The 27919-nt window shown below is 39.6% G+C and overlaps 2 protein-coding genes across 6 annotated transcripts; one reads left to right on the top strand and one right to left on the bottom strand.

Moving 5' to 3' along the window:
• Positions 1-14: 14 nt before the first annotated feature.
• Positions 15-10927, top strand: hnrnpul1 (heterogeneous nuclear ribonucleoprotein U-like 1). 2 transcript variants are annotated; one of them, XM_068316610.1, is made up of 16 exons: positions 15-79; positions 539-780; positions 1102-1680; positions 2245-2446; positions 2590-2663; positions 3609-3748; positions 4314-4413; positions 4510-4622; positions 4847-5113; positions 5551-5673; positions 5761-5889; positions 7967-8135; positions 8835-9095; positions 9343-9491; positions 9576-9776; positions 10056-10927. In XM_068316610.1, exons 2-16 carry the CDS (start codon positions 573-575, stop codon positions 10170-10172), a joined length of 2832 nt encoding a protein of 943 aa, XP_068172711.1. In that variant the 5' UTR covers positions 15-79; positions 539-572; the 3' UTR covers positions 10173-10927. The 2 variants fall into 2 exon arrangements, with proteins under 2 accessions (XP_068172711.1, XP_068172710.1); XM_068316609.1 differs by having other exon boundaries at positions 8835-9107.
• On the bottom strand, positions 10647-26141 carry rasgrp4 (RAS guanyl releasing protein 4). Of its 4 annotated transcripts, none has more exons than XM_068316611.1 (17): positions 26053-26141; positions 18490-18632; positions 17137-17248; positions 16875-16937; positions 16641-16772; positions 16350-16491; positions 15634-15807; positions 15401-15517; positions 14554-14829; positions 14395-14475; positions 14029-14133; positions 13815-13924; positions 13520-13670; positions 13408-13444; positions 13015-13146; positions 12666-12886; positions 10647-11811 (listed from the first exon to the last, which is right to left on the bottom strand). In XM_068316611.1, the coding sequence occupies exons 1-17, from the start codon at positions 26118-26120 to the stop codon at positions 11701-11703; spliced, it is 2175 nt and encodes a 724-aa protein (XP_068172712.1). In that variant the 5' UTR covers positions 26121-26141; the 3' UTR covers positions 10647-11700. The 4 variants fall into 4 exon arrangements, with proteins under 4 accessions (XP_068172712.1, XP_068172713.1, XP_068172714.1 ...); XM_068316612.1 differs by lacking the exon at positions 26053-26141 and adding an exon at positions 24217-24646; XM_068316613.1 differs by lacking the exons at positions 18490-18632; positions 26053-26141 and having other exon boundaries at positions 16641-16768; positions 17137-17213.
• Positions 26142-27919: the final 1778 nt, after the last annotated feature.

Raw genomic sequence — 27919 nt, 5'->3', positions numbered from 1 at the left:
CTGATGACCGGTAGGGGGCAGTAGCGACTGTCTTTCCATCGTCTTTAACGGCTGACCCGCGTAACTCGCCAGAGTGGAGGTAGGCCCAAAGATCATTTTGGTTGTATTTTGCTTCGTATTTCATATACTGAACACATGCATTGACTTTAGGACTTATGTATGGAAGACGTGCTAACGCTTGCAGCGTCTGAAATCGGAATAAAGCCACTTGTTCTGCAACGGAGGTTGGTGCGATAAGGAGCGGTAGGCTAAGGTTATCAGCGCTAGCCAAATACCAGCATTTCGCTGTGTATAATAAAATTTAGGTGGATATCAGAGACATACTCGCCGTTCTTGCAAGCATATTGTTCATGCAAGTCTTTTAATAATTCATCCTTACGTGATTAGAAACGTTCAGTGGAACCTGTTGTACTTGTACATACAGGTTTTCCACGCTAGCTAACCAATGTACCCTGTTTGGCTAAGGAATACTGCCGCCATCGGATATCGATTTTAAACCGTGTCCAACTGAACTACTTCCTGTTTTCTCTTTTTTTAGTTTACAAATAACGGCAGCACACATCTAAAACAAAATGAACGTCGACGTGAACAAACTGAAAGTGAATGAATTAAAAGAAGAGCTTCAGAGCCGCGGCCTGGACACCAAAGGCCGTAAAGCAGACCTTGTGGAGAGGCTAAAAGCCGCCCTGGAGAGTGAAGCCCAAGCCGATGCCTCAGAGCAAGCGGAGCAAGAGTACTGTCAGTACAACGAAGATGGAGGTGTTGTCGAAGACCAACAAGGTAATACTGTACTACTTTTCAGTCTTGGAAAAACATAAATAAAAGTTGTTTTTTCGGCAAAACGACAACTATGCAATTTCCTCCGGGATTAATAAAGAATCTATCTATCTATCTATCTACTTTTCTAACGAACTAAATATTTAGTCAAGCTCGGTGGACCTTTCCGGTTTGCAGAAACCTAGAATTGAACCGTCTGACTTGCTCAATATGAGGTCCATTTGAGTATGCACACCAGACTCCCAATGCAACAAATTGTTAAGATGAATACTTCAGCTATTAGCGTTAGAACTAAAGGTATTTGTTCCACCTTAACACACACAGAAGCAGTCGAAGATGATGGTGAAAACTATGGTGAAGAGGAAGATGAGGCGAGAGACTCAGGTGGTTGCTATGAAGATGAAGAGGCAGACGTTGAGCTTTACGAAGGTCAACCAACTTCAGACCCCAATGAAGGCATGCCTGATTTCACAGCCGACGTTGATATTGACAAATCTGATGTGATGCCTGAGGAAGAGAGCAATCCCATGCCTGAGGAAGAGAGCAATCCCATGCCCGAGGAAGAGAGCAATCCCATGCCCGAGGAAGAGAGCAATCCCATGCCCGAGGAAGAGAGCAACCCTTTGCTTGAGGAAGAGAGCAACCCCGTTCCTGAGGATGAGAGCAGTCTCGTTCTTGAGGAAGAGAGCAATCCCATTCCTGAAGAAGAAAGCGATCTCATGCCTGAGGAAGAAAGCGATCTTGTGCGGGAGCAAGAGAGAGAACTTCTGCCAGAAGAAGGGGATGATCTGCGAGAGGACGAAGCCGATCTTTTGCGAGATGAGGAAGATGAACAATGTCCTCAACCAGCGGACAAGCTTGACCGTCTGTCAAAGCCAGCGGTGAAAGTTGAGGACGAACAAGGTAAATGTCAATAGTTATTCAGTTTAACATGAAATATGCTCTGTAGAGGTTTGCCATTGTCTAATACTGTATGTATAGAAAAGAACTTAATTTTCAGTCACGTTGACAATGTCATCTTTTTTGCCAAATGCCCTCTTGTTAGTTATTTGTATGTTTTAATATGGGGCCGTATGCTTTCATCTTTTATTGTTTTTGAGTGAATGTAGTTGTGTGTAAAGATTGTATATTTTCTTAATTTTTTTTAACACTTACAGTAAGAAGGAGACAGAAAACAACATCAGTTAGTATCCCTATCTTGGACCTTTTTGTTTTTCCAGCATTAGGTTGACAAGTTCCCCATATTGTGTTTTTGTGTTGTCCAAATTTACTTTGTGAGGGAAACATTGTGTTGTAAATATTTTCCAAACAAATTGTTATGGAAATCAAGAGTTTTTCTTTTTTCTTCTTTTTTGTTAAAATCCAAAAATAAGTAGTCTTTCTTTTTGATTATGTTTGCTTGTACAATTATGCCGTTGTAGCATGTATCTCACTTTCATTGTTCATTTTGCATTTTGTAAATCAAAGTTGTGATAAAAATGGAAGATGGCACGAGGAATTCTCGAGAGCAACAACAGGATAATCATGGAGAAGAACATCAACAGGGGCAGGATGGCACAGCTCAAGCTGAGGTCAAAGTTGAAGCTGATAAAGGCGGACACAGTAGCCGTAAGAGACCATATGAAGAAAACAGGACCTACGGCTACTATGAGCATCGTGAAGAAAAGAGGTATCCCTATTAAAGATGGAGATGTTTTGTACTTCTTGCGGGTATTTAAAATCAATACAACTGTAAAAGTAAAAGTATACATTTGTCTATTTCTATGTGTTATCTACGAAAACCAAACTTCATATACTGTTGGTATTGTACAGATCCCGAACTCCGCAGCCCCCTGCTGAAGATGAGGAGGAGAATATAGATGACACGCTTGTTACAATTGATACATGTAAGTATGAAGCTAAGATGAATCTCTACGCACGTTTGTCTTGAAAAATTTTATTACCGCTGTTAGGAACAATAGACTACCTTTAAACTGGCCAGCATGCATCCTCCATTAACGTCCAGTCATCATCAGATCCATGACTTTCAAATAGTTTAACTATAACTCAAACTTTCAACACATCTGTAGTGCAGTTTATTCTTAGAGACTTATGATAAGGACTGGTTTGGAGTTGAGATTGTGCAGACACTGTTAGATACCATTAACTTAGCTTGTTCCAAAAAAGCTGAGCTGCAATCTCCAGTTGTCTTGCCAAATTTCACCAAACAAATCAATGTAGAATATTTTGATATTTGTTATATCGACATAACAGTAATTTCATTTCATTACCCAGAGTTAAATGCAAAAGATTGAGGCTGAGCTCTAGTGTTCTTTTTTAAATTCTATGTGTTCTGTAATTACATTTGAAACAGCTTATGAAATTCATGGTTTGTACAATTAAAATGCAGTATTCCATTTAAGAGGACTGTTTTTGGTTTCGTATAAGTTGATCTACCATGTTGCTAGTACTGCATTGCTTACAATATTTCACCCAGAGAAGAGTCATGTGAAGTAATGCACGAAATTGCTATCGCTATCTAATTGGCAACATCGATTGTTACGTGAGGTTTTGAGACAGAAGAAAGAAGCTGTTAAATAAGGAATAGTTAAAAAAATGGATCCAGAGATTCTGCTGGTTTGGCAGTGCAAATAATTTTTTTTATGCCATTTTATTAACAAAACCTCTTCAAATGAAACCTAATCATGTTATGAAGTCACGCTTACCACATCAGTTTGCAGAGTTTTTACGATCAAAAGTGTTGACATAAGGTTTTTGTGGTAAATTCTGCATGTCTGTTTCTCAATTGTTTTTTAGTCAATATTTATAAATATTTCTTGTCTTCTTTTCAGACAATTGTGACCTGCATTTCAAGGTGTCCCGCGATCGCTACAGTGGATACCCACTGACCATCGAAGGGTTTGCTTACCTGTGGGCTGGAGCACGAGCTTCCCATGGTGTCACCGAGGGCCGCGTCTGTTATGAGATGAAGGTAAAGAGATATTTGTATGTACATCTTGTCGTGGGGGTTGTAACTTCAGACATAAGCATACTACCCATAACCACTGAGATGGTTTTGTTAGCTTTTCTGATTGAGATGTGAAATTAAATGTATTTTACATTCTGTTCTCACATGTGACATAATGGTCCATGATACCTGACAGGCCTAATGCATTTTTTCATCAGAAGTAGCTAATTTATTTGTTTCATTCAATGCTCATTATCATAGGTTTTTTATGTATATATAAAATACACACACAATGCAGTCAATGCAGTGCATTTTTTAATATGTATATATACGTACATAGTACTAAATCACTTTGCCCTCAATTGGGATCAGTTGAAACACCATACAGTGGGAGTATATCGCAATGTTAAAACAGGGCATCATTTTCAAACAGAGACAGAATGTTGATCATATCCCACTTTGTCTGTTGTTGATTTCCTCAGTGTGTCAGATTATTTGACTGGTAGCTAAGCAAAGCTATATTCAAATGTAGTTACTTGCTTTGGATTCCAACATGGCTGGACTGTTTGACTTGTTTTCTACCCTTCAGATCAATGAGGAAATCCCTGTAAAGCACCTACCCAGTAGTGAGCCAGATCCCCATGTGGTCAGAATTGGATGGTCACTGAACCACAGCAGCACTCAGCTTGGTGAGTGAAGCAGTTGGAGTTATAAATGAAGGACAATTGACTGCAAAATAGAGCTTGGACCTAAAATGGAAAACAATGCGTGTCTTTCTGCTTTAGGTGAGGAGCCCTTTTCCTTTGGTTATGGCGGAACAGGAAAGAAATCTGAAAACTGCAAATTTGCTGACTTCGGTGAGCGGTTTGGTGAAAACGATGTCATCGGCTGTTATATTGTAAGTTAACCTATCTTTTAATGGTATCACAATGATTTGAAATTGTTAAGATTAAAATTAAGATTAGTTAAACAACATCAAATTAGTCTAATTGACTGCTTTGTTTAACAAGCTTTAATGATGTTAGTATCTCAGAATTCTTCTATTTTATCCTTGTAGTTCAGATTACAGTATTAATTAGTCAATCTCATGCTACCTTTGTTGCCTCTTTACTTCAATTTCAGGACTTTGAAAGCGGTGAAGAGGTGGAGATGGGTTATTCCAAGAATGGAGTGTGCTTGGGTGTTGCTTTCCGGACAACCAAGGAAGCACTTGCGGGTCGTGCCCTGTTCCCTCATGTCCTGGTGAAGAATTGTGCTGTAGAGTTCAACTTTGGACAGAAGGTGCAGCCATACTTTCCACCACCAGAGGGCTACACCTACATTCACGACCTCAAAATGAAGGATAAAATCAGAGGCACTAAAGGACCTGCCAACAAATCCGAATGTGAGGTAGGAATAACAGTGCTGCAGGTTTTAAAACCATTACTTTAAATCTCTTTTAGATTAACAGCAGCAGACATAGGCCAAAAAACAAATCAGAAAAGTCCTAAAAAATATGGATACTTTATATTTCTCACAAGATTAATTTTATACATATTTGATGCATTTGGTTGAGAACTACACATCATTGATGCGGGAGAACAAAATAACTCTAGATTCCGGAGGTTTTCAGTGAAGGGATGTGATTCAAAGCTCCATCCCTTCATTCTCTTTTATGATCTGTAGTATTTTCTTCCAAGATTTTCTCTTTGTCTCTTCCTGTCTTCTTCTTATATGATTTCAGCTGATCTTTCTGTAGATATCAGTGGCAATCAAGGAGTTATTAGGAACTGAGCATATGAAATAAAACAAACAGTGAAATAACCTGCTTCCTTGGTTCGTTTCAGATTTTGATGATGGTTGGCCTGCCTGCCTGCGGAAAGACCACCTGGGCAATAAAGCATGCAGAAACTAACCCTGAGAAGAAATACAACATCTTGGGCACGAATGCCATCATGGACAAGATGAAGGTTTGTTTTAGGGTACTAACCCCGAATTAAAAACACTTCACAGGGTTACATGTTCCACATTTGTCATGCTTGAATATCTGACTGCAGGTGATGGGTCTGCGTCGCCAGAGAAACTATGCCGGGCGCTGGGATATCCTGATCCAGCAAGCCACCCAGTGTCTGAACAGGTTGATTGAGATTGCTGCCCGCAAGAGACGCAACTACATCCTAGATCAGGTACTGCCCTCCCGTCCACTGCTCTGATACTCGCCACAGTCAATGTGCCCTGATTATCTCTCTCGCTCTAATGGACTATTTATTTATCTTTCAGGGGGGGCTCTGTGTATTATAGAGTAGAAGAAACATTGATCACCCTCTTGTCACTTGCTTGTCATGTATTGTAAAAAAAGTGATTAATGGCTCTCATAAGTGACAGATGTTTTCATCCCTCAGTATATTTCCACTTGCTATTTCTTGTCATAATACAGTATTGTTTGTCTTGTGAATTTCAACAATGTACAAGTAAACCATGACAATGTAAAGATGTTGAGAAACAAGTAAGCTCTGACTGGTGAGTAAGAAAAACACCTTCTGTTGCTAATTCAATAAGACAGTTGAAAGCTTTTTAAAAAAGCTCTTTTAATTAAGATAAATGGAACTAATGAGTGTGTTTTTTAATGAATTGACCCTGAAGGTAAGTAATGACTAACACTTCTTAGATTTTCAGATTCTTGTGCTCAGAAAGTGTAAAAGGTAGGTGGGTTGGATGATGGACTGACTTTCCTGTGGACACTGTGAGTATATGCAGGTAGGTTATATCTGTCTGTTGTCTTGATCAGGACTAGAATCTGTATGAAGATGAGGTAAGTCAAGGTAGGTTTTGGGGACCCCATCAGAGTAGCAAGTTGTTTGGAAGTAGGATGCTCTTGGAGTTGAATTTGCGACTGTTTCACCGTAAATCGAGGTGTTCACTACTGTAAAAGAAAACAGAAGTTAAGACTTATCCGCCATCCGTGGTTTTATTTGTAGATGTTTTCAATAACAGTCAGATACTGTTAAAGAAAAATGATGTGGCACTCTGGTACATCAAGTTTGAGTTAAATACATTTTTTAAATTTGTAATGTCGAAGGGCGAGTTTTTGAATGTATTGTGTTAAACACAATAAACAAATTATAAAAGCTTTGTCAACAATGAGAAAGTGTAATGCATCTTCATTAAATTGGAATTTTTTTTTCAGTCAATCGAATTCTTACTCCTTATAAACAAAGTATTCTACTTTGCTTTATGAAGCTAATTATTATTGTAAGTAATAATAGAAGTGCTGATTATTTGGTGACTTATCAGGATTTATTCATTCTAAGCAGTGTTTCTTTGAGTGTTTATTGTTCGGTGATATATAATGAGTCATCTTTACAGTATATTTGTATTAGTTTAGATTCTGAATATAACTAACGGAATTGTAAATTTTAAACAGGATTTTTCTTGATGTTCTTAAACACATATGTTGTGAATATTTATATCACCAAAGACTACGATTTAAGTTCGGTTAAAATTCACAGATGACAGCAGTGATGGAGCAAAGTTAAATACAATAGCTAGTTGACATATTTATGTATGGATTATTTTTCCTGCAGCTCTTTGAACAATAAATTAACTTTTTGATGTTCCCAGTTATCATATTGCGTCAGAAATGGATAATCCCATAGTCATTTCTTGGTGTAATTTATTAGTACTTAATATAAACCAAGTCTGTTTATTTTTCTCTGTTATGGCTGTGTGTTTTGGATTTTGTATCGTAGTGTAAACGTGTTTGCACTGTTGGTTCAGGGTAATGTTTGAGGATTTAAATAATATATTTGTCATACATTTTTGTTTTAGGAGACAGTTATGCAAGGACATTTTAACTGTTACAACAGTATTAAAATATGAACAGAGGTCATGTTGACATTGAACTGAGACAATTACATAAGCACTGACAAGTAATGTCAGCACCAATTTAATTTTTACCAACTAACCTGAAACTTGTGTGTTAGTAATGATAAGGTAACCGCAAGCATACGGTTGGAGACAGTTTAGATGCTTTTGGGGTCCCTCTTTCACTATGATAACCATTCATCAGTGGGCACAGGTCACCTGGAAACAGATTATGAGGTAAGCCTGGAGTGATGAGAGGCCATTAGAACCTGAGTAAAAGCGTAGACTGACATCCAAGCCAAACCTCTCTCACTTCATTATTGCAGGGTTCCAGTGGAAAGACATTACAAGTAAACAATAACAAACAAGCTTCTACTTCTTTCTTGTCACCATTGCTAGACAAATGTATATGGATCAGCAAGGAGACGAAAAATGCGTCCTTTTGAAGGTTTTCATCGCAAGGCTATTGTAATTTGTCCCACGGACGAGGATTTAAAAGAACGAACATTAAAGCAAACCAATGAGCAGGGGAAGGATGTGCCCGATCATGCTGTTTTAGAAATGAAAGGTAGGAATGCTGTGGAAACAACAAATAAAACACCAGATCTACTTTTTACTTTTCTATGTGTTGTCTATACAATCAAACTTGGAAGATGTCCCTTTCCCCTTCCCCCATCATAGGCTTTATACAGATATCAGACCGGGACATTTATTTCAAACGGTCCACATAAATTTACTTATTATTTTTACTGTCATACAGCTTACTGCAAACTGAGATTTAGGTTTTGTTGAAGTCATGTGACAGTGGAGCTATTGCCCAATTTGCTTCCCTGAAAAGGATGTTTCCAAATAGCAAGCTTACAAGCAGTCACATGCTCAAGTTGTTGGAAGTTAATTTGTAACAGCGTTACATCAGCAGTCCTTGGTTTGCAGTGCTGTTTCCTCCACACCACCCTTCTAGTTGTCCCTTTTGTCCCCCTCCCCGCCTCTACTGAACTTCTCCCTCTCCTGTGTCTCCTAAAACAAATTTTTCCTCCATGTCCACTGGAGGTGATGTTTGTTCCTTTGACCCTACCATCTGCTTTCATCTGTTTACTCTTAGTTTCTCTACGGTTTCCACTGTCTCTATTAGGTTGTAATTTTTTTTGTTTTGTCTTCTGGTGGTGTGGCTGCTCTGGTCTTCACTACAACCCCCTACCCCTCTCTTTCTCTCCATCCATCTCTCGCTGGATGGGCTGTCTCTCCTCCTGTGGTCACCTCTATCAAGCCAACTTTACTCTCCCTGAGGCTTGCGACTTCTTGGAGGATGTGATGTTCATTGAGCTGCAGCAGGACGAGGCTGAAAGTCTTTTGAAGCAGTACAATGACGAGGGCCGCAAGGCCGGACCACCCCCGGAGAAACGCTTTGACAACAGACAGGGCGGGTTCCGGGGCCGCGGTGGCAGCTTCCAGCGATACGACAACCGTGAAGGGTCTCGTGGGGGATATCAGAGCCGCAGCGGTGATGGAGGCAGTGGATACAGAGGGGGTGAGCAGAGAAGTCAGTGTAACTCTCTTAATATTTGTGATCAGTAAATTTTTTGTGTTTTGGTTATATTTGAGTAAGTTTGCAAAATATTGGCCCTTAATAATTAAAGTTGTGAAACACAATTTGTTTTGAAAACTTTGACACTTATCTCTGTGATGTGTAATGGTACTCATGGAGCAGAAAAAGGGCTAGTGGTTTTTTTTAATATAAAATTTGTTATTGTAACTTTAACACATTAACTTTGCAGGTTACAGTCGTGGGAGCTATAACCAGAACCGTTGGGGCAGCAGCTACCGTGATGGAGGGTCCGATTCACGCAGTGGATACAGCCGCAACCAGCAATCAGGAGGAAGCTACAATCGGCCAGCCCCATACAACAAGGGAGGATACAATCAGGTGCTTACATTTCCTATATGGATAAAATAAAAATATACAAACTGAATCATGAATTGATTTCACCTAATATTGCTTCACCTTCAGGGCTACGGCCAGAGCTACAATCAAGGTTATAACCAGGGCAACTACAACCAGAATTACTACAGTAACTACAGTCAGTACCCAGGATACAGCCAGAGCTACAGCCAGTCACCTGCCGCTGGACAGACGTACAACCACCACCAGCAACAGCCACAGCAACAGCAGCCACAGCAGCAACAGAGCTACAACCAGCAATATCAGCAGGTAGTCTGTCCATCCATCCATGAATGAGAAACTGTTTACACCTATAAAGACAAGACATGATGACTGACAGCACAGCTCCAGCCTTAGAAAGTTTTTTTTAGGAATTAAAAGCACAAAACACACATATATTATGTCTTTTTTTTCTTTGAAGAACAAGAAGAAACATTATTCATATTTAACCAATGGCCTAAGCTACTGCCGCCCCTTTGGAGCAATTTGATGGAAATGCAAAAATGATGCATCTGTTAATTTTTGTGCTTTGTCTGTTTTTCCCTTCAGTATGCTCAGCAGTGGCAGCAGTACTACCAGAATCAGAACCAATGGAACCAGTATTACAGCCAGTATGGCAGCTACCCTGGACAGGGCAACCAAGGCTCATCTTCTGGTTCCCAGTAGATTCACCCCACATCTTTTCCTGCATCCACCTGTGTCCTAAACACTGACCTCTGCAGCAAGTCTTTTTTCCCCTTGTTATCACATCAAGTCCCCAACCATATCTTTCTCACACAACATAACTTCAGCCTTGTGCTGGGAGTGAGTGGATGGACGGACTCTTCTTTGTTCCTTAACAATCTATGTAACAAACTATTCAGTTTTATGTCTTTTCATATTTTTACTGAACAAAGTCTTACCCTAAAGCAGTGACTGTTAGGTGGTAGATAATAGATCTAAAAACATTTAATGAATGTTATCTATTATGCATTGAATGTGGATGTCCGTTGAAGTGCAAACTCCACCTGTGCTACAGTTTAAAAAAGCAACTTTATATTCCCAGGATGCATAGTGTGAAAGTTACAAGACAGGAAAATACAGCATAGCTTGAACGATCTTGCTTGTTTTGAGAAGCTTAACAAAGAACAATGCGCATGCTTTTTACCTTCATGACCCCTTTCTCTTTAATTTTTGGTGAGTGATCACATTTTAGTTTCTCCAATAGTCTTTAAACATGGAACATTTTTAGAGGTGTTAATACTGTACTGTAGTATTTATCCATTAATTCAGTCTTTGAAAAGATTATTTTCCCACTCAGTAGTTACATGTGGATTTTTTTTATTATCTTCAGTGGTTGGTGTTAATTGAGTTCAGTAGATAAATCCTGTTGTCAAACACATTTTTTTCTACCTGAAAATAAATCTGAACAATGATTCATGCATGATGTGTGCTTGTCTTGTCACAGTAAATGCCTGTAAATGTTAACAACTATTATGTCAGTGAGGCAAGTCAAACACATCACATAATGCATAGTTCAACAATATCTTTTGCTTGTCGACAAAAGACAAAACAATTGTTTAGCTACAATATGCCAGTTTCTTAGCATATACGTATGATAGGTTCCAGTGCAATCCTGCTGAATGAACGTGGAGTAATTGACACATGTTGCTAGGGTAGGAAATACACATTTGAGCTTCAGATTGTGCCGACTGATGCAAGAGGCACCACAAGCTACAAGTGTGCTATCAATTACACTAATAATTTTTTTTGTCTGAAATTTATCAAAGCAGCTTACCAGAGGACACTTTGAAGATACATAATCAATTAAAAAAAGTTAATGTAGCTGCCAAGTGAAAATCATTTGAAATTGATCGGACCTTCGTTGAGGTTAGTGTTAATTTCCTACCCTGCATTTATTACGTGTATATTGGATCAGAAAATCCTTTGTTGTCATAAACGACTGTTAGCACCAGAGAACCAAGGCACCTGCTCTAAATACAATATTTGCTCATAAATTACAGTAGGAAAATTGATGTTCAAAGCCAAAAAAAGTCAAACTGAGACAGACAAAAATAAAATAATGGTACAATCATACTTGAAACATGACATTCTGATGCTATCAGTTTAACACCATCCAGACAGCAGCTTTGTCATCAAATTGATGGCATCAGGCTCTTTTGTCCATGAGGGGAAATATCAAAGGATGGAGCGCTCAGTCCGGCTCTCTGCTCTTGTCTTTGTAGAGGTTCAGCTCCTCCATCTTCTCCTGCAAAAAGGAAACGGGCATTGAGCAGCCTCTGGCTCTCTGCACACGTGCATTGACCTGGAAAACCAAGAAGACAAATGTATCACTGGGAAATTTGTTTTCATGGAGAATCCTGTTCTGGAGAAGAAAAGCTTTTGTTCTCCCAAAATATGTAAAAAGGACAGTGTCTCTAAGGAGTTTTAAAATTCATCAAATGTAATTTTTTAATTTTGGAGTAAACAACCACCTTCTTAAAATTGAGAACTCGGTTAACAAAACCAAAAGTTCAGGGCTACCTCTGAGCCGAAAGTGGGATTGAAACATTTCTCAGTTCTTTGTTTTAAAGAGAAACAAATGCTTCCAAAAAAACAGTCTGGACACAGAAATTATTATTTTTGGTGTGACAAGATTTCTTGAGTTATGGATGTAAATTAAAGGTGATTTATTCATATTATTATCATACCACCTGTGTAAAATCTTTAATAGGGTAAATATGAGTGAGACAGGTATAGTCAGTGTGTCCATCTTAAAATCTTTTTAGAACTCATGCTGTAATTCCATGAGTACTTGATTCATAGAAAGAGACACATAGAATAATATTAGACATTAAAAGACCAAAAGTGCTTCAAATGTTGACAAACCAATGGAACTTAATACTGTATACAGATTCTTATGTACTCCACATCCGCAGGAACCATAAAGTAGTTCTTTAAAGTCCTATATGTATACACTAAATGACTTGTCATTAATTCCCACTGCATGGCCTGAAAATTTTAAATGAATCCCAGTGAATTACTGCTGAAAGCCCTTAATTAGAATTTCCTCACATATATAAGACTTAGATTAACATGCTGTTATTTCTTCCGCATCTGTGATGTGAAAACACCATAAAAAGTCAGAATAGGTGAACATTGTGATCTCTGCTTGATCACCTTGCAAGGTCTGACTTGTCTCTCTGGTGATGCATGAACGAGTGAGTTTTGATGGTGTCCTCCTCTCTTGTCCTTTTTCTCAGGAGTCCAGATTCCAGGATCTGTCTGAGTAGAACGGTCTGACAGTGTAGAATCCCCTGTGTCTCTGATAAATACAGTGGTGCCTTTGTTGTTATCTGTCTCATCACTTTGGGGGAAAACAAAGGCCTCTTCCTCTGAACCTGACAGCATGCACAAACAAACAAACACACACACACACATAGACACAGAGTGAGAGAGAAATTTGACTTCAAGGGCATTTCATATGAGTCTTCCTCATATATGTGTAAACGACAGAGATACTGCGTACTAAAGCTGTTGCTGTTGGTTCTTGAGTTTGGGGCAGGGGTGCATGGGCAGGACCCAGTTGTGTTTTTGTGTTTCTTTAAACACTCCATTCCCACCAGATCTCTGCAGTGCCTGTGACAGTTTATCCCACAGTCTGAGAGACACAAACAGTGTTTCGACTTTTAAAAAAACAAAACTTTTAATTCACAATTCGCAAAGATACAAAAAAAAGTTTTGTAGATTCACTGTTTTTATCCCCACAAACATCATTTTCTTAAACCACAATTATCTGCTTGGCTAAATACCACAGGAGGTCAGTGAGTTAGTGAGTGGATTTTGTCATCTTCCTCTGACAGAGCTGATCTATCTTTGAAGAAAGATTAATATAATTAAAATACATGGATTGTGATCTCACCTTTACAGTGATAGCCTTGCTTGATGACTCCCCACAGCTACAAAAGAGCATAATACGTTACACTGCAAATTGACTTGCCCCCCCCCCCCCCCACACACACAAAGGTACTCACAAATCCACCACAAGGGTAACAAAATGTTGGTCGTTTATATGTGGTTTCTTGAAAGTTATGTGCGTCACTAAAGTTGTAGCCCAACTTGGCACACACAGACATTCCCCTCATGAAGTAAGAGGTGATTTCTTCACGGCTGATTTGTCCCTCCCTGGGCAGAGACATTTCCAAAGGACAAAGCAACACAAAAGTCAGTGAATAAAAGTTTTCATTATCATGCTATCACTCACATTGTTTCATGTTTTCTTTGATTTGGAGTCAAGACACCTCGACATGCCTTTGTGAGCTTCCTCACCTGTCAGTTTCGTGAGTGCAGAAGGAGAAGGGGAAGTTGGCTGCTATTTTCTCAAAGTCTTCTAATGAAATGTACCCATCCTGGTTCTGGTCATAATTTTTCATTATGGACTGCAGGGGGCAACAGAGCAATCAGACATTGAGTTGCACTAGTCAGGAGCGGTTGGGCAGTTGTAGTTCAGCCCTGTCTTGTAATAAGGAAGTGAAAGACTTACATCCACCATCTGTTTGACATGTTTAGATATGGTGTCCGGATCAATCCTGGGGGTGACCCCCGAACCCCACTCTGCTACTACGGGTGATTTGACTGGAGCTACAGGCTGCAGAGCAACAGACACAATGATGAGACATGAAGGCCTACAAATGTGAGAAACAGGAAAAAAAGTGCACACCCACCACGTAACACATTTCCCTAACGCACGGTGCTTTGATGTGGCTAGTTTTGATGTATTTCTGCGCTGATACTTACCTTTGTTTTGAGAGAGAACATACATGTCCCCCTTCTTGTGTAAAGAGGTTATAACGTGTAAGGCTGACGGTGACAAATTGAGCTTCAAAGAGGAGTATGAAGCTGTACTGACCTGGATCTTGGGGTTCTTGGGTTCCTTGGTGTATGAGAGTTCATATATCTCATCCTCAGTGTAGTACAAATCTAAAGACAGCTGAAACATTAAAAAATGGTCATTCAGGAAGTTTTTTAAAAATCTGAATTCATTCATCTTGAAGTTTCTGCCTTTTACCGTGAGCAGATGGAGAAGGTCTTTGTTGGCTTCAAAAGGTGGTTTACAGCTGTGAATGGCCAGCAGGTCATTGATGTTGCTGTACAGGTGCTGCAGTTTGCTCAGGTTGACCTTGTCCTCTTCAATATAGTCTGGCAGGGCCTCATTGAGTGAGATCAGATCCTTTAGGTGGACACCCAGGATGGGCACTTTGAAGCCACCGCACTCGTTGTAAATACGGCGGTAATTGATGTAGTTGCTTCGCGAGGAGAGGAGCTCTGTCATCTCACTCAGAGCCTCAAAGAAGGAGAATAATGAGATAAATGAGCATGCTAGGTGTCTGTGGAATTAGTTATTGAAACTTAATGTGAGCGTAAAGAAAAAATACTGCATATACAGTATAATGTGTGTACAGTTGGATCAAATAAGGATAAGCTACTTTTCTGGTGTATGAATGGTTAGTAATACCGTCTACCACTATTTGCTGTTCAGTTTTAAACTCGAAGAACTAATGACATACTGACAAAATAAATCAGGAAAAATATGATGTATACTTAAGAATTTTACAATGGGCTGTTACACCCAAACTCACTTTCCCTTACATGTGTGTTGCTTTATACTGATTTCCAGAACTTCCACGTATAATTCCATGTTAGTTCAGTAGTTAAGTAGGTCAAAATCAATTTCATGCCAACAAATAACAGATTTTGATCTATTTTGACAGTGAATGCAGAGGTAACAAAAACACAATGACATCAATACATGTAAACCAGACAGCCCCCAATCAAGAAAAAGAATGACTCAGGAAGGGTTAGGAGCATCGCTGCAACTTTGTGGTGAGGTTGTCTGACTACAATATTCAAAATACCTTAGTGATGTCGGGAGGCAGCAGGTTGTAGGTGTCTTTAAGGCGGGATATTGAGCTGTGACACAAGCCTCCAGTTACTGCCATTAAAGTGTTAAAATTTTGCAGAGCTCGAAGTTTCTACAGAGCAGAGAGCATACCAGTTTTGGAATGTAAAGTCATTTTCACAAACAAGCAGTTGCTGACATCCAAACCAAAATCCCTCTTAGTTGTTTTTGTAATATCTGCCGTTTTACCTGAGCGACATGAATAAACTTTGTGAAGACTTGTGCTCTCTGCTGGGCTGTGTGCCTGCTGAGGATCATCAGCTGGACCCACTGGGAGACACCGTTACACATCATGACCGACCGCTCCAGAGCAGGGTTGTCCCTCACTGAGCCTCGTACCACATAGCTGCGATAGTCCAGGAACTGGCCAATCAGATCAGGTGGGAAAGGACTCATGTTCAATAGTTTTTTCTCAGACACCGAGTTGAAAACTGTCATCAAAGCTAAAACTCCCAGATTAACCATTTTTCCAACCAGATAATTGTTTTAGCCTCTGTTTATAGATCTGGGCCACAGGGATAGATCATCTTTTATGTACTAACTGCTTCACTACTGGCATAAAAAGTAGTTGTCAAGTATCTGGAGGGAACTTTTAAAGAAAGGAATTATGTAGCATCAATTACTTATAAGACATGCATTCCTCTGGAGAACCAAAATTTATAAGGGAAATGTGGTACAGATGCCTTGTAATCACTTTTCCACTAAGAAAGTATTCATTAGAATATACGGGTCATAAGAGTAAATTTACAACAAATAAAGTTAATAAAATTTTAACATGCCAACTCATCTTCTAAAGTAATGAGAGATAATGTCTCTATAAAAAACGGTAAAAAGATGCAGGGTAATCACGTACAAATTTACAAAAGCAAATGGTGAAAAGTTGTTGAATAGCGTTACCAACTTACTGAAACGCTGCAGAAATTCTTGAATTCCAGATAGCTAAGGTGTTCAGCCATCTCTTCTGGCTCCATGTGGTCAAAGATTAAAGACACCTTTCTCTTCTTCACTGAGGGTGAAGGTGCCTGGATTATGCTTCCATGAGGGATTCTAGGAAATGAAGTAAGAAGACATACAATTTAACTGAATGTATAAAGTTGTTTTCTATTTGTACACAAACAAGTCTGAGCTTTAAAGAAATTTAAAAAACTGCAATTCTCTCAGAGCAAGATATTAGTTCAAATAAAAATGTGGCTCACAAGCAGGAAGTGTCAATGAGTTGCGAGTGTGTCTCTGCTTCATTTGACCGCACCAGTGTCCACAAGTCCCCCATAGTCTGTTCAAGGAGGGGGTCAGCCTCAAATACTGCTGGGAACTGGCTGATCCACTGCCTTGCCACAACGCAGGACAGAAATATGTTTACTATCCACAAATGGAGAAGGATCAGCATTTACGTCATACAACATGCTCACATGCCCGGTGTCTTTACTCACCTGATAAGGTGGCAAATTTGTGTCCGCCTCAGTCCCCTCTTGTCTGATGGACAATCCTTATAAGTGGCACAAATAGTCAAGGATCCAAACATACCATGCAGATATGTCACAATATCACACTGGACAGCAGCGGGGATATGTATGCTTCAAATCTGCTTTGTAATGAAGGAGAGCAAAACAAAGCCATGCCTGTTTTGTGATCAGATTAAAGAACATGGACATGTGATTGGGAGCAGTGGAATAGTTGAGTTGTTGAGGATATAGGGTGAGAAGTTTCTGGGCAAACATCTGAGATGGTATAACCCAACTGTGCATCATCAGGGTCATGTGGACCAGCTGAGACCCTCTGGGGCTCGAAAGTTTCCCGTCTGAGTCTGTAAGCAGAACAAAGCAGCATGTTTTACACTCAAGACGGATTAAACTGAATGAAAACATGAAAACAGCAACAAATCTGTGGGTGGCATAACAAATTAGTGGTTAAGCAGTTCATCTTAGTTCAGTTCAGATATATTTGAGAAAGTTTATGAGCTTTATATTGGTTTCCACACTTTATTAGTTCATTCTGTCCGAAAGAGAAAGTTTGCAGAATTTAAAACGACTGCAGAGCAACCTCACTGTTTAACGATCCAACTGTGACCAATAAAGTTAAGCAATACCTGGACAAACGTATTGTAATTATTTTACATATTTCATGTATAAACACATTCTATAGAGGATAAAAAGTCAATACATTTCTCTGTTGTTTAAGCTTTTGATAAAATGTTATTCTATAAAATGTTAAACGATGGATTAAATGTGGTATATTTATGGGTATCGGTGCCCCCCACTTTTAACATATTGACTAATTTTTGCACCTAGCCAATTTCCACCATTGTGACAGATATCACACACACACGTGTGCCCGAAGCATTTAGTCTTTATCTACTGACGTATATGTATTTGTGCATGTGATATCCATGTAAGCAATCATCCCCTACTGACTATATCACAGTTCTTAGGCATTCATAGTTATTACTAGTCTAATGTCATCCTGTATGAGAGGCTGATATGTTATGGAATTACTTCAAAAACACAGACACCCACAGTTAACACCAGTAGTATCTCCTCTCCTGGTTATTCATTGTAGACATCTTGTTTTATTGTATAATTTACCATCAGATGTTTGCAGGACAAATTATTTTATAACCAAGATTAACTAGCACAAAAGAATTTGTCTAAACTATCACATTACTACCATGATTCTCAGCACTGGATATCTCAAATCCTCTATACAAAATGTGGGTTCTATATTCCAGAAGGGGCATAGGAAATGATTTTGTTATTTTGATGAATAGACAAACAAATAGAGTGAAGACAGGAGGAGCGGAGAGATATTTGTAGCTTAAAACTGCATGGGAATAGCTAGTTGGCCTTTGCAGCCTAACAGAAGAAAGCTTGATTGTATGAGACTCCCATTTGACTTTCCACCCCCCTTCCGCCCCTGTCAATTTCTCTCATTCTGAATCCCCCCTTCCTTTTCCCTCATCCCTCATTTATATAACCTGATTGTGATAAAGAGTAAAGACACATGACAAACTTTAAGAACATATGCAGACAAACAGAGACAGACACTGACCGAAGCAGTTCAGGCAGCGCTGTATGAGTTCATCAAGGCTGGCAGCACTGGCGCTGGGAGTGGGGCTCGGGTTCTGCAGGGCCCGGCTGATATCCTGAGCGCTGGGACATGTATTCCTCCTGCGTTGGACCAGTTTGGGTTTCCTGAATGAAGCATACACACGTAGAGAGAGTCAGGCTCAAACGGGGATTATAAGTAGCCTAGAAATACAGAGGCATGTGCTTGGAGAAATGAGGGTCAGCATCGGAACAAACACAACTCCCCACATCTGATAAGCTCTGCAACAAATCGACAACATATTTCAGATATTCACTGGAAGTATTTACGTACAGTGTTCCCTCTTTTTTTTTTTTTTTTAATTTAATGCTGTTTTAAATTGAAAAATGCAAAAGGAAAGGAGAAGGAAGACTAATCGATATCAAATGTGGTCAGCTACAAGAGTTTTCTGCCATTGAAGGTTAGGGACTACAGTACTTCTTTCTTGGAGTGATGTGATATTATTTTCCATTACAATACGTTTGAAAAGATAGGTCTTTCCCAGGAATACTTCTTATTCAGAGTAGAACATCAGTTCATAAGTGTCTGTATGTATTTTTTTAGCAATTACCAATAAGGGACTGTATTTGTACATTTTGTCTTAACACTCTGTCTTCTTTAGTGTTACAAAAGATAAAAAGTGTTTGATCCCCCCCCCCCACACACACACACACATGTAATGACACCAGCATTGCTTCAAAATGCTAGAATTACCCTATGTCCAAATCCATCCACGGAAACAGTGTGTGAGGTGTAAACAGTATGTACTACTTCAAGCTGTGGCAATCTCTACACTGCAGTTAGCATGAAGACATTACCAGGAAACTGAGAGTTCAGAGAAAAGGTGATAAGGGACGAATGCTCTACCAAGAAAAACATATTCTAAATAATCACCAACATTCTCTTTATGAGCTGCAATTTAATTCCACATGTTCTTATTTTACTGTAACATCTTACATGAATATTTATTTAATAATTCAAAGACAAAAAGTCCCACCTGAGCTGACTGTTAAATTGGTTTGATAGAAAGAAAGAAAGAAAGAAAGAAAGAAAGAAAAAGAAAGACAGACAGACAGACAGACAGACAGACAGACAGACAGACAGACAAACTGAATATGGAGATGTAATCATTCAACTGAAGTGTCTAAGGAATGGATTAATGAACTCAGGCAGCTTGATTGCGTTTGCGTTTTGGATTCCCTTATGTCAGTGTAAAAAAAACCCTCACAGTTGTGCATACATCCTGTATGTTTTACTTAGCTCTTATTACTATATTTGATGACTAGCTGTTGTTATATTAAATTTTTGTTGTAGTCTGTACAGAAATATCTCCATGTATTAAACATAGAAAACAAATAAATGGTTGCTAAACAGAATGCATTTATTCTGAAACATTTGACCGATTATTCTGACATCTTGTTTTTGCCTTTCTCTTATCTCAGTGCCCTTTACAACCTCTCATCTCTTGCTGATTCAGAGTAAATCCAGCTCTGACTATCAAAGCAGTTGTACTTCTGACGAGACACGCTCACTACTACAAACAGAAGCGTTGAGGGTAAATGTTACTGATGGTGTGAAGTTAGTCAGGGAATTTCCCTTTGATGGTTGAACAGGTAACAGCAGGCATTGATCTCTTTTCTGTGTAACAGTCTGACCCACTTCAGAGACAGAGAACTGCAGGTAAACGCAGTCACTGTACATACAAATACAAACAGATCTCCTCTCTCGACATTTGCATTCACCTTTCGCTGAGAGTTAGACATGCAAATTGGGTAAACATAATCTCCTTCCGTGTTCGATTGTGCGTGTATGTCGGAAGATCTTCCATCTCCCACTACTTCTTCACCCACGTCCTCCTCTTCCTTCATCCTTGCTCTATTCAAGCCATTCAGGAAACTGATGCTCCTTCTTTTATTTGGAAATCCACCCCCCCCCTCATTCCCTTTCCCATTCGTGTCAGGACTCCTGGCTGCAGATTCAGTCCCCCCCCCCCCCTCCCCTTTTCCTTCTCTTGCTCTCACACAGGCAGGGGATATGCAAATTCCTCCCTTTCTTTCCCTAATTGATAAATTGAAGCCAGGGCCCTTTGAAGGCCTTATTTGTGAGCTGTTCTTTCTCTCTCGCCTCTCACAACCTGTGTTCTTGTTCCCTGCACATCGAGAGGATGCCTCTCCTGCAATGAGCTATTCATTAATTTGCTCCAACAGTGAATTCAACATACCAGCCATTATGAACACCAGAAACACCGCAAATATTCATAGGCATCATTTTTGGTTGTTAAAGGGTAAAAACTTGAAACAAAACTTGAAACAAACAAACAAAACAAAAAAACTGCTTGCAAGAGCAGTCATGAAATCTGACAGACACTGTCAGTGGGGCAGGACACTTACAATTCTATCTGCTGCACAATATAATGCAGCAATATTATATTGTGGTTCTACCAAAATAATCAAAGGAATCATATTATTTAAAAAAATTTAAAAAATGTTCAGGTCTCCCAGACCCTACCAACTCCTGTAATGAGGAAAACAAACTAGACCTGTGTCGACTGTACAGCCCACAAACGGTGCTCAAACACTCTGATCAGAATCAGCTCCTTTCATGACGTAACGAAAGGAGCTTCCCCCTCTTCATGAGAGGGGTGTGTAACAGGCAAGGCAGCCGGACAGACGGAGTTCATCGGAATTTAAAGGTTCAGGCACAGAAACAGCCTGTTCTCAGTAGAACTAATGTATTGTATTGGGTTAGGGTTAGGGTTAGGGTTAGGGTTAGTGTTAGGGTTAGGGTTAGGGTTAGTGTTAGTGTTAGGGTTAGTGTTAGGGTTAGGGTTAGGGTTAGGGTTAGGGTTAGGGTTAGGGTTAGTGTTAGTGTTAGGGTTAGGGTTAGGGTAAGGGTTAGTGTTAGGGTTAGTGTTAGGGTTAGTGTTAGGGTTAGTGTTAGGGTTAGGGTTAGGGTTAGGGTTAGTGTTAGGGTTAGTGTTAGGATTAGCGTTAGGGTTAGGGTTAGGGTTAGGGTTAGGGTTAGTGTTAATGTTAGGGTTAGGGTTAGGGTTAGTGTTAGGGTTAGTGTTAGGGTTAGGGTTAGTGTTAGGGTTAGGGTTAGGGTTAGGGTTAGGGTTAGGGTTAGTGTTAGGGTTAGGGTTAGGGTTAGTGTTAGGGTTAGGGTTAGTGTTAGTGTTAGGGTTAGTGTTAGGGTTAGTGTTAGGGTTAGGGTTAGGGTTAGGGTTAGTGTTAGGGTTAGGGTTAGGGTTAGGGTTAGTGTTAGGGTTAGGGTTAGGGTTAGTGTTAGGGTTAGGGTTAGGGTTAGTGTTAGGGTTAGGGTTAGGGTTAGGGTTAGTGTTAGGGTTAGGGTTAGGGTTAGTGTTAGGGTTAGGGTTAGGGTTAGTGTTAGTGTTAGTGTTAGTGTTAGGGTTAGGGTTAGGGTTAACCCTAACCCTAACCCTAGGGTTAGGGTTAACCCTAACCCTAACCCTAAAAATACGATATCGGTATTTTTAGGGTTAACCCTAACCCTAACCCTAACCCTAACCCTAACCCTAACCCTAACACATTTCAAATACAGTGTAGTTGGGCATACGATGTGAGGGTCGTACTGCTCGCAGTACACAAAGGTGAGAGGGATATCGTCCGTGTGCGGATTGTAAAGCCCTTTGAGACATTTTCTGTGAATCTGGGCTATATAAGAATAAAGAAACTTGAAACTTGAAAGCTGTGTGAAATAGATTAAAGAGTGTAATATTGGACCTTTAATAAAATCTCTGTTCATGTTCACCTTTGTTAATCTTGGTAAGACCTGAGATTGGAGAAGTGACAGTTTTTTGTTTGTTTCTTTGTTTTCTGTTTAAAAAAAAAAAAATTTTTTAACAATGGATACATTCTCCTTTATACTTAATTCACTTTTTCCAGAACTGATTTGTCAGTCCTCTTACTGACATTAAGTCAATCTTCTTAAATAAAGCATGAAAATCTAAGGATGGATTTCACTGACCAAAGACTTTGTTGAAGTTGTTCAATACAACTTTTTGCACATCTGATAAAATTACTAAACGTAAAACTACATTTCAAAAATAAAAACAGTTATATAGTATTGAAAACCTCAACAATGCAAATATATCAGAATCTCCCCCACTACCCCAAGCACCTCTGTTAGTGGTAATAATGAGCAACTGCAAACAACAACATACTTCATCCATATCTCACAATCAAATATTCAACCATTACAAAATTTGCCTCCCTGCAGTAGTAACAAGCTCTGCTAGTCATTACACAACGACTACCGCATACAACAGGGAGAGTTTAAATGTATCACCGTTGTTATCAATCTGTGTTTACTTAATCTATGTATCAATATAAAAAAATTGTGCCAGGTTAGCTGTTTATCAGAAATGACTAGAAACGATGCCCCATGCTTCTGTGAACATCATCAGTGCCGTGGAGTAATTGCAACCAAAATGAGGTGATGGTAATTCAACATCATATCAAACTAAACATTAATTATATGTACACTTGACAATAACAGATGTAAACACAAGTGGTAGTCATCCGTGTTCCTTCAGCATTTTTATCATTCCTTGTGTCCTTTCTTGCAACACAGATGGTAGAGATCTTTACCTGAACAATTCTCGGGATAATGTGATAAAGAGGACCTGCCCTCTTTATTTACCTGCGAGAAGATTTAATTCTACAGCTGCTGACAGATCCGACACCATAATTCCACATTACAGGTCATCAATGAATCAAAATGTGTGCTCAGGGTTGTACGTTCTTTCTTTTATTACAACCAGATTTGCAATAAATTTATATTATGGAAGATTTTTAAACTTAAATTAGGTTTGTTAAACATTACGTGAACATCCACAGATGGTGATCAAGTTGGAGTGAGAAACCACTTCATCAACGGTGAAAGATGTGGTGAATGTATTTCATATGAAAGCAATGAAAGGTGATCTAATGTTCCAGCCACAGATATTACTAATGGACCCTCTGTCAGTCTACTTTACATCAGGTAGTTCAATCACAAATGAACACTCATCTGATAAGCTTAACATTCAGCACACATCTCTTTCATTCCAGGTAATCTGATAAGAGCTGCAGTAACGAATGAAATATGGTATGAATGAAAGAACAGGCAACTGAAATGTGCAGCTTTTCACCAGCACCTAATATTAAATGCAACAACTATCACTCCATTGTAATCTAAATTGAAATATGATGTACAGAATTACACAGATTAAAAAAAAGATTAAACAGGAAAGGTGAGCTGGCATTGCTACAAAGACAACTGTTGAATGTCAGTGCTTGTTTGTGTGTAGTAGACACAAATAACTTGAGATGTTGATATTTTTCAGTGATATGCGGGTCAAACACATCAGCTGTGACCATGTGTAGGTGTGATATGTGTGTGTCTGCAACCTTTACCGAGCCACTCACCGTCTCCACCACACTGACTACATGCAAATAAGGGACAGACAACTTAGACGCCAAGCGGAAAATGTGATGGCCTCATTTCTGTTTGACTTGTCAAGAGCCTTTGCACAAACCACACTGCATCTTAAAACATCAAGGTTCACACACAGCGACTTCACACAAAAAACTTGCTGCTGCTGACATAGGCAAAGTACACTTGCATAAGAAACTATGCTGCAAAATAAGACCAGCAGACCTAGTCTTCATGCAATCTCTTCTTTTTTACCTCTTGGTTTTGTTCATTGCAGACATCTTCTCTTCAGCAGCACTCCTCTTTTGGTGATCCAAAAAACATCTGAGCGTGTCCCTACAGCACCATGGTTGACCTGGCTCCTGCTACTCAGTGTCTTAATAAGTTCAGGACACTGCAAGCATTCACAGGATGGGAGCTGCTGGTGGTGATGATTGTTCACCAACCGGTCATGTAAAAGACTGAACTCCACCCTTGAAACTCTTTCAAACCGCTTGCTGTGTGTCAGTAAATATCCCTGTATTGCTGCTATTCAAAAATATTCATCAACCACCTGCAACACAGCAGAAAGACAAAGAGAAAACCCCCCCACAAATAAGCTTAAAAGTAGAATGCAAGAGCTCACAAAAGTCATGCACTTGTCCCTTCAACATAAACAATCGGCATCTTGAAGGGAGGAACTGGCTCTGACAGATAGGGGAACTCACATCAGTTTCTATGTGTGTTTGTGTGTGCGCACAAGGGGGAGGGGAGAGGATGGAAAGAAAGAAAGAAAGGAAGAGAGAGAGGGGAGAGAGAGAGAGAGAGGAGAGAGAGAGAGAGAGAGAGAGAGAGGAGAGAGAGAGAGAGAGAGAGGAGAGAGAGAGAGATGTACCAACACACTTGCAGTACCCACAAAGGAAACAGGAGAATTAGAGTGAAATAGTGATGAGCCATCGTCTGAGTGCCATCAGTGATTATTTTTCTGAACATCAACACACACTCACACACACACACACACACACACACACACACACACACACACACACACACACACACACACACACACACACACACACACACACACACACACACACACACAAAACACACATAAAATACACAAAATATTACTATATGATAATATCATTGATTTCTGACATGCTTGTTCCTTCTAGATTTCCTCATCCAGAGTCTCTGGCATCCCTCAGATCATGTCTATCTCCCTGTTTTCTTCCATTTCTTCTGTTTTTTTATTTTTTTAACTGACTCTGTCATTTCTCACGGTATCAAGTGATTACACAGGAAGGTAGTGTTTTTGCTTGTGAATGTGGCTGTGCAGCTGGACAGGGACACTCAAAGGCATCCTTGTTTATGGACACCAAGAGGAAGAGGGGACTAAACAGGGGACATTAATGTCCCCAAGTCTGCAGAGGTGGCTTCTCTGCTGCAGGAAGCTGATTGGCTGGCAGACAGTCGCTGATATGGCACACAGCAGGAATGCTGCATCGAGTCCAAAATCACTAAAAGGTATTTGGATTTGCATTAGACAGAGTATCAATGAAGGGCAACAGTTTGCATGGAAATATAACGGGAGAAAAAAAAATTGATTATCCTTCCTGGTGGTGTGGTAATCTTACTGTAGGCTTAAGCAATACTTCTTAAAAACAGGAAGCGTTGCAATGAATTCAGCTGGTCTGAAGACACGTAAAAAAAAGCACATAGAACATTTTTTAATAATTCAACACCAGTCACTGTATGGTAAATATAACAAATTATAAGTTGTTTTATGCGTGTTTTCTTTCACCACTGGCTTTTAAAAATTTGTTGTAAGGTAAATAAATAAATAAAAAACACAGTAAGGAGGTTGAGAGTAATGATAACTTAGTGGACGCGTAGTTTTGCTAAAGAAGACCTTTGTTGAGGTTCTAGTTTGATCAGACTATACAGTATCTTTTATTCTTCTTGTAAACTTTTTGCAGTAGCATCTCTAGAGTAAAGCAAACGTTACGTGTACAATCATTTGAAGCCATAACATAATTTCCCTTATTTTATTTGACTACATTTCTAGGAATCAAAACAATAAAGCATAACAGACAGTCAGCCATAACTCACCATTGCTCGTTTGGATACAGCAGTGACAGTTTTAAAGCATATTCAGGATTTTTTTTTGTGGACTCCATCGATAGAGTCCTGACACCGGAGTCAATTTGTTGGTGAACACCGCCACCTTCAGGCGGAGCAGCGCAACTGCATATTTAAAGACGCAGCTTTCATGAGTTGGCAGGAAACGGGCTACAGCAGGTCTCTCATAAGTCAGAACTCTCATTCCCAGAATTCATGTTAGTTTTCCTCCATTGGCGTAGAATCGAGTCTAGCGCTCCTGAACGTTTTACTCGCCGGTCGTAGTTTTTTTTGGCGGCCAGCAGCACTCTTAAACACCCAAGTGCGCCGCCAGCTGCTGTTGCAGTGGAAGGTGGCCGACAAGGCCAGCATGCTGAAGGACGTCAGATGGAGACCAAGGAGGTGAGGACCTGTGAATCTGTGCTGTGTGGACGCTCCAGATAGTGTGTGATGTGTTAGATGTGCAGTTTCTGTCTGGTGCATCTCTTGTCTGACTAACGTGCCAGTGACACAGGAGAGCATCAGGCTGATGCTGAACTGTTGATGCTTGCAGAACACAGCATTCCTGGCCCGTCATTTAGGCGTGTTTATGTTATACAAATGCTACTGTGGTGCATTGTAATTGCTTACTGTGTTTATATTACACTAAGGTGGGGATTCTCCATCTTTGGAGCCAACAGTGTGAAACTGGCAGTAATGAGATTGGAAAGGAAGATGCATATTCACATAAATTAATTTGTTTCCACTATGGTCTGCAATATAATTATAACTGTTATTCACTGTTATTCAAAGAATATTTGTTCATAAATTGATAACCCAAAAACGTAAGATATCAGTCACAGTTAGACAGACTGATTACTAATTAAATTTTTTGCAGGCAGTTTGCTTCTCATGTTTATTTTACAGTGGTATATAAAACGCCAAACCTGACATTTGAGAAGAGGAAACTAGTTTTTGTTGTTTTTGAATGATGATAGAGGCACATAATGCTGACATGTTTGCATCAGATCTGTTCCTGGTAACGTTTCAGTGCCCTGTTGACCATGATATGAAAAAACAATACATTCTTCAGTCAGTCAATTTTACCTGCTCAGCACTGAAACATTAGAAAAGTTGACATAATTCCCACCCAGTTTTTCATCCTGTTGTCCTCAGGCCTGTGAGTCTGTCCTTGTCCTTCTCCCAACTTTCTTGAAACATGTTTCTAATGTTATATTCAGCTCAAGCATACGTATATACTCTTTACTCTTTATTTTATATGTTTCAAGTTTCAAGTTTATTTTTATATAGCCCAGATTCACAAACAATGTCTCAAAGGGCTTTACAATCTGCACATGGACGATATCCCTCTGACCTTTGTGCACTGCAAGCAGTGCGACCCTCGCATCGGATAAGGAACAACTCCCCCCGAAACCCTTTTAACAGGGGAAAAAATGGATGGGAGAAACCTCAGGAAGACTGCAGAGGAGGGACCCCTCTTCCAGGAGTGGACAGATGAAGCAATAGATACCGCATGTACAGATTAACAACACAATAATTATAACAGTAACAATAACAGTAACAATAAATGTATAACAAAGGCACGCTGATCCATCCAGTAGAGCGAGTCACCACCAGCCGATGAAGCACACAGAGGTCACCGATTGCCGAGGATCCACCACTCTGAGGACAGACCAGACAGTGCCTAAGTCATTGAGCTCAAAAAAGTTATAGTCAAGGTTACTCTGGCAAAACCCCCAAACCACAGCAGAACCAAATGAGGCAGAACCAGCACGCCCCTATATGTACGAATATATCAAAGTTTTTGCAGTAAACTTTTTATTGCATTATTTCCAGTTTAGTCTATTGCTGTATTTCA

This window comes from Antennarius striatus, chromosome 6 (genome assembly GCF_040054535.1).
Source record: "Antennarius striatus isolate MH-2024 chromosome 6, ASM4005453v1, whole genome shotgun sequence".
NCBI classification, from domain to species: Eukaryota; Metazoa; Chordata; class Actinopteri; order Lophiiformes; family Antennariidae; genus Antennarius; species Antennarius striatus.
Note: the sequence above shows the minus strand (reverse complement) of the source record. Positions and strands in the feature narration are given on the sequence as shown.

What these genes read in the sequence shown, in the direction of transcription:
- hnrnpul1 (XM_068316609.1), top strand. Translation starts at nt 573, where the DNA reads ATGAACGTCGACGTGAACAAACTGAAAGTGAATGAATTAAAAGAAGAG. An exon ending in GAGCATCGTGAAGAAAAGAG is followed by an intron (nt 2,447 to 2,589) that starts GTATCCCTATTA and finishes GGTATTGTACAG; the next exon opens with ATCCCGAACTCCGCAGCCCC. An exon ending in TGCTGTTTTAGAAATGAAAG is followed by an intron (nt 8,136 to 8,834) that starts GTAGGAATGCTG and finishes ACCTCTATCAAG; the next exon opens with CCAACTTTACTCTCCCTGAG.
- rasgrp4 (XM_068316611.1), bottom strand. Translation starts at nt 26,120, where the DNA reads ATGGAGTCCACAAAAAAAAATCCTGAATATGCTTTAAAACTGTCACTG. An exon ending in AGTTTATTCATGTCGCTCAG is followed by an intron (nt 15,518 to 15,633) that starts GTAAAACGGCAG and finishes TCTGCTCTGTAG; the next exon opens with AAACTTCGAGCTCTGCAAAA. An exon ending in GTTACCCTTGTGGTGGATTT is followed by an intron (nt 13,445 to 13,519) that starts GTGAGTACCTTT and finishes GCTCTTTTGTAG; the next exon opens with CTGTGGGGAGTCATCAAGCA.